This window comes from Talpa europaea (genome assembly GCF_964194135.1).
Source record: "Talpa europaea genome assembly, chromosome: 1".
In the NCBI taxonomy this organism is placed as follows: Eukaryota; Metazoa; Chordata; class Mammalia; order Eulipotyphla; family Talpidae; genus Talpa; species Talpa europaea.
This window is the reverse complement of record NC_140073.1, coordinates 43,597,629-43,604,167: the sequence shown is the minus strand read 5'-3', so window position 1 is coordinate 43,604,167 and position 6,539 is coordinate 43,597,629. Positions and strand designations below refer to the sequence as shown.

General features: G+C 37.2%; 2 protein-coding genes across 2 annotated transcripts; one reads left to right on the top strand and one right to left on the bottom strand.

Moving 5' to 3' along the window:
• Positions 1–301: 301 nt before the first annotated feature.
• Positions 302–1,252, top strand: LOC311182343 (olfactory receptor 52A5-like; the record flags this gene model as incomplete). The annotated part of the gene is made up of 1 exon (XM_084251063.1): positions 302–1,252. The coding sequence occupies one exon, from the start codon at positions 302–304 to the stop codon at positions 1,250–1,252; it is 951 nt and encodes a 316-aa protein (XP_084107189.1).
• Positions 1,253–4,635: 3,383 nt separating this feature from the next.
• Positions 4,636–5,631, bottom strand: LOC311179407 (olfactory receptor 52P1-like; the record flags this gene model as incomplete). The annotated part of the gene is made up of 1 exon (XM_084246618.1): positions 4,636–5,631. One exon carries the CDS (start codon positions 5,629–5,631, stop codon positions 4,636–4,638), a length of 996 nt encoding a protein of 331 aa, XP_084102744.1.
• Between the last annotated feature and the right edge of the window lie 908 nt (positions 5,632–6,539).

Genomic DNA, 6,539 nt, shown 5'->3' with positions numbered 1-6,539 from the left:
AGTGTGTGAGGGGGTGGGGAAGACAGAGTGTGAGAAAACTAGAAGCAGATAGAAACATAAAGAGGAAAGGTAGGAGAAGAGACCCAGAAGAGGACCATAATCTGGGATGAATCAACCAGGGAAACTCTTGTTTGCTTCTCTGGACTCATCGAACTGCACCTTCAAAAATGAGTATGTCTGATAGGATGCACTTCAAAGACATATTCAATCTCTAATTGTATGAATTTAGGTGAGAAGAGAGACCCTCATTATACACTGGCACCTGGAAAGTGAAGCTGTAAACCTGGAGCTCTGAGCTGCCATGGGGGAGCTCAATGGCACAGTCTTCATGCCCTCAGTGCTGACACTGGTCGGGATCCCAGGCCTGGAGTCTGTGCAGTGCTGGATTGGGATTCCTTTTTGCGCCATGTACATCATTGCTCTGGTTGGCAATTCCCTGCTCGTGGTGGTCATCCAATCTGAGCGCAGCCTCCATGAACCCATGTATCTCTTCCTGGCCATGCTTGGAGCAACAGACATTGCTCTCAGCACTTGCATCCTACCCAAAATGTTAGGGATATTTTGGTTTCACCTTCCCCAGATAGACTTTGATGTCTGTCTCTTTCAGATGTGGCTCATCCACACTTTCCAGTGTGTTGAGTCAGGCATTCTGCTGGCCATGGCCCTGGATCGCTATGTGGCAATCTGTGATCCTCTGAGGCATGCAACCATTTTCACGCATCAGCTCCTCACTCAGCTTGGGGTTGCAGTGACACTCAGAGGAGCACTCCTTGTAGCTCCCTGTCTCATCCTCATCAAAAGCCGGCTGAAACACTACCGGACTACTGTGGTCTCCCACTCATACTGTGAGCACATGGCCATCGTGAAACTGGCAACTGAGGACGTTCGAATCAACAAGATCTATGGTCTGTTTGTAGCATTCAGTGTACTTGGATTTGACATAATCTTCATCACACTCTCCTACATCCGAATATTTATAACTGTCCTTAATCTGCCTCAAAAAAAGGCCAGGCTCAAAGCTTTTAACACCTGCATTGCACATATCTGTGTCTTCCTTGAATTTTACCTCTTGGCTTTCTTCTCCTTCTTTACACACAGGTTTGGGTTCCATATTCCACCATATATTCATATTCTTCTGTCCAATCTTTATCTGCTTGTTCCACCTGTGCTCAATCCTATTGTGTATGGGGTAAAGACCAAACAGATTCGAGATGGGGTATCCAAGCTGTTCTCCGCTAAGGGGACTTCTTGATTTCTCACTATCTTATTTCATCTCAAACAACATACATCACTGAGAAAAGGTTGTTTAGGATGAGATTTTGTGCTTTCTCCAGTTTATTGTGTCCTGAAGTACAGTTTAGTTTGTATTCAGGAAAATAAGTCTTGGATTCCTATTTAAACATACTGTTTTGGATACAGGATTAGTTGGACTGTTCAGAAGGAATCACATATAGTCAATACATGGCATAAAAGTGAAAAGGATAAAAACTACCTGAAGGCCAATCAGCTCTCAGAGATACAAATTTTTGGTAAGCAAAATTAAATGTTTCTATCAACCTCTGTTTAAAAATATCAAGTGATAATTTTTGCTACTGCATGAAGAACTCATTCTAATGTTTGAGTATCTAGTGTATAAGAAACTAAATCTATCATTTACCTATTATCATTTGTCATCCCTATCATTTCATCATCCTAAAATTATTTACTAAATGATTATAAAGTAAGCATGGAAAAGAAATTACTATCCTTAGATTATGAACCAAAATATATTGTCAATTTTTTCTTTCCCCTCAAAATATCCATACAGTCTATGAAAGAGAAATATATAATAGTGTACTTAACGTAAAATCAAACACTAATAGGAAAATTTGATTTGAGGACAATGTAGTAAGTGTGGAATGATAAGCAGTTAATATATTTCTTGGGTTTGCTAAGGTCTTATATAACAATATATTTTTAAGAGCAAATTTTGTAACTATTGCTCAAAGGGAAAGCAATCGTTCTGCAAGTTAGATATCTGATCTTTTTTTAATACTTATACACGTTTTTGTTATTTTTGCTTTTTTCCTAGAAATATCTCCAAATATTTATCAACATCAATTCACATACAGGGCTTGTATGTTAACAGATAATAACTTTATCTTAAAATGTGTCTTGCTGTAAATGAACGATGATTTTGTTAGAGACCCTAAATAGAAAATTTGTGTGTAAAAGTCAGACATAGGCTAATAAAGTCAGTTCCACAGGTGGATACAGCCAGTTTGTGGTATTAGTATCATTGAGAATATTTAGACTTCTGGACTTGACCGCTGTCCCTTATCCTATATGCTACCTTTGTACCTGTTTACATCGTGACTTTTGATAAGAGCCTGACGTGTTCATATTATGTGTAGTTGGTGAATTATGGTGTCAGAATTTAGAGGAACAAAAAGCAACCATTTCATTATGTTAATATGTTTAGTTTTGGACCAGATTTTTACTCATGGAATTATGGTCATCTGTGCACAGAAACTTGTGTGGGGGTTTCAATATTAACATTACACTGTCCTGTGATTCCAAATATGACCACTCATCTCTACGGTGCCAAAAGTGTGAAGCTTGTCAATTACATGGATTTTTGTTTTTGCTTCTGACATTATTCTCTTCAAGAGATGTATTCACTTTTTTTAGTTTTTTTTTTCTCTGCTCTCATTCTTTGTCATGCATTCCTAAATATTAAAGTAAAAATATCTTCATTTCCCAATACAATGATTGGACTTTTCTTGATATCCTTGCCTGAATGCCTAACTGACTATCTTATACTGTTTCATGGACTTTTTGTGATAATCATTTAGAAAAGTGATTTTGAAGGACAGTCTGGGTGGCAAAATATATGCAACAAATTCTATTTATGCTAACACTTAGTGAAGGAGATAGGATTCCCTGTTATGTATCTCTACTTGACATCTATAAATAAGTTTTAGGAAAAGTCTGTCTAATTCTTTTTCATATCTAGAGTACCTAGTATGACACTGACGCTATATATAAAGAATACAACTTTATTAAGGTAATAAATAACACAATTCCATTCATGGCAGAGTTTCAATTTTTATATATATATATATTTTTTTTTTTACATCATTGTTCTTTTTTTTTTTTTTTAAAGATTTATTTATTTATTTATTTTTACACGCTCTGTGTACAGTCAGAAGCGCGGGAGGGTGAGAGAATTCACCAGAGCCAGAGCGGGGAGCAGAGCAGGCAGAAGGACCGAGTACACTGCTGAGGGGAGCAGCGGGCGGCAGGAGAGGTCTGCGCACCATGTGGGACCCTCTTCCAGTGGCCGGGGAGCAGCCGGGGATTGAACCGGCACTGCAGAGGCTGTGGGCAGCTTCGCAAACCAGTGCTCAACCCCTGCACCACCGGGGAGGCCCACATCATTGTTCTTTTTTAAACAGTATTTGCTTCCCCACACCCCCTCAGGTGTAGTCCGCATAGCATAGAGTTTCCTTCACCAATGCACCAGCACACCATCACCTCAGTTCCCGTGCTCCTCCCTCTGATCCCTCTCCCTCCTCCTCCCCTGCAGGATGTCTCTGATTTATAATTTCAATTTTCTACAAACCTTATAGAATATTTTTCCGAATGTTAAATCTCAAGCTGATGGACCTGAAAACTTAGATTAATGGCAACCAGCTTCTTCTCACCTTGGGGAAGAAAATTGCAAACACCAAAAAGGAACAAAAAAATGAATGAAATCTGTAGTTTGGGGTTTCTGTATAATTTTAGTGCACTCCACGATTTTCAATATTTGTTGATGCAACAAGATGTAGAGATAATAATCTATATAATGAGGGTATGGTTGTGTATATGAGCGTGAATGTGCTGTGTGTGGTTGGTTGTATATCCTAATGCTTTGGACTCTGATGTACTTATTGGCAGTAATTCCCCAATATTATAAGCCTAAATGATACCTTAATCTTTGTTTTGATGAAGAAATTATAATTGGGTAATATGGAATGGTAGGTATTATGTGTTCTGAAAGTGTGAGTTTCTGGGCTCAAATTTAACATTCCCCGTTTCAAGGTGAATTACACTGGTGCAACTCACATAAGCTCTCTGTGTCTCAATTTTCTTATTGGAAATTTATTGTTGTTCTCATAAATAAAACTTTCCTGGCAGTACAGAGGTGGAATAAAGAAGCAAATACATGCATAGCACTTATTAAACAGACAGATACACACTGATCATTATATAACTGTTAAGCCATTTATAACTATTAAAATAAGCAAAATAAAACCTGAAATAATGAGTGAACTCAAGGATTTTAATCTGAACACTTAAAAATTGGAAATGAATTATTAATTGGCCAATGTATTGAGAAATTTTGAATTGTTATAATAATTACCTTATCATTTCACATATGGGGATATTATAGAAGATAAATACGTGTAGAATATGAAATTATAATTTTAATGATAAATAATAATTTTTATATTTATTGAAAGCTTCCCATGTAGAGGCATGACTTTATTTGTAAAATAAAATGAAAATAGAGCAAATAAAGTCAAAATCAGCATCCTTCCTAAAGTCATAGTTGAATCAGAGAAATAGCATGCTGGGAAGAGGTGACAACTACAGTTAATTACTATGATTTTATGAAACGGATTCTACTAACATGGGTTTGTGCTTAAATATTTCATTTTCAGAAATTTTTTTTTGAGGAAATAAGAGACCAACCACTCTGTCTCGAATCTGCTTGGTCTTCACACCATACACCACTGGGTTGAACATGGGGGGCACTAGAAGATACAAACTTGCAAAAATTATATGAACACTTGGAGGTACCTTCTTGCCAAAGCGGTGAGTTATGAAACTAAACAGTGCAGGAGTGTAGAAGACAAGCATAGTGCACACATGGGCAGCACATGTGCCCAGTGCTTTAGAGCGGGCATTCTGGGAAGAGAGTCTGAAGACTGCCTGGAGGATTTTGATATATGATGTGGCTATGAGCGTTAGGTCCAGTGTCGTGACTGAAAGGGCCACAGAGATGCCATATGCTCTGTTAATGAGAGTGTTGGCATTGGCCAACTTCACTACAGCCATGTGCTCACAGTAGGTATGATTGATGACATATTTCGTGTAATATGGTAACTTCTTAATGAGAAGAGGACAAGGCAAAACCATAAATACAGCTCGGGTCACACCAGCCAGACCCATTTTAATGACCATTGGTGTTGTCAGGATGGTTGTATACCGCAGCGGGATGCAAATGGCTGCATAGCGGTCAAAAGCCATGGCTACCAGGAGTGCTGACTCAGTTATGCAAAATGTGTGGATAAAATACATTTGTGTTAAGCAGGCATCAAAGTCAAATCTGTGAGCATCGAACCAGAAGATTCCAAGCATCTTGGGGGCAGTGGAGAAGACAAGAGCCAGGTCGTTCATTGCCAGCATGCAAAGGAAGAAATACATGGGCTGGTGAAGGCTTGGCTCTAGTTTGATTGTAATGATGATGACACTGTTCCCCAGCAGGGTCAGGACAAACATGAGGCAGACAGGGATACCTATCCAGCAGTGAAGATCTTGCAAACCAGGAATACCAACCAGGAAGAAAGATGAGATATAGTGGTGTGTAGCATTGTCTGCCATGTTAAAACTTGAGAGTTTGCATACGCAGGTACAAGGTAGACAGTCAGTCATCCATGCCAGAAATCAGGATGACAGAATGATTATTTTTTGGCCTTGCATGCTGGGAATTCCACACAATATTTAATTGCTTATATGAAAGGCCAAACCTCCATATATCATCAGTAAACCATTCCCTCATCTCATTCCAGCATCTCCACCTACAAATAAAAGTTTCAGATAATTTATTTCAGATAATTTATTTCAGCTTTCTTTTTAGCATAATCATCTTTCATTTTCATTTTGTTTTTTATTTATTGTCTTCTTTTCATATAGTAATTGGTTTCTCATGTTATGTGTGGTCCCCATAGTTCTATTTTATATTTTTTCCCCTGAATTTGGAATTGGATTCAATTCTACTCTGAATTTTAAATTTACTTTTAGAGGATTAGTTAGTAATATAATAATCTCATGATTTTGTCAAAGCCAGCATTAGATTCCATGATATAAAAATTTTTAGAAAAATAAATTGTCTTTTAAGGAAATCTTTATCAGGTATGGAAATACATACATAGCACACACACATGCAAAAACAGTTATCAGGTATCTAAATGCAACCATTATTTTATTAATGCTCTAATCCATAGTGAGAATAAGCAAATAATCAGGAATTCAGAATAAGATCTCCTAACCATGAAATATAAGAATGAAGTCTATAAAATTAAAGGTAATAACATCTTATAAACTATAATTTATTCCTATTTTAACTTCATAAGAAGTTAGGAAAACATAATTGTAAAAATAGGAAAAAATGGAAGATTTTATTTTTTCATGCTTTCAAATAATTTAAATATGCTGTAGTAAGCATATCAGGTGGAAAAAAATGTCCATTCTATTTTCTGCATAGCCATGACTCCCAGTAATAATTTCTG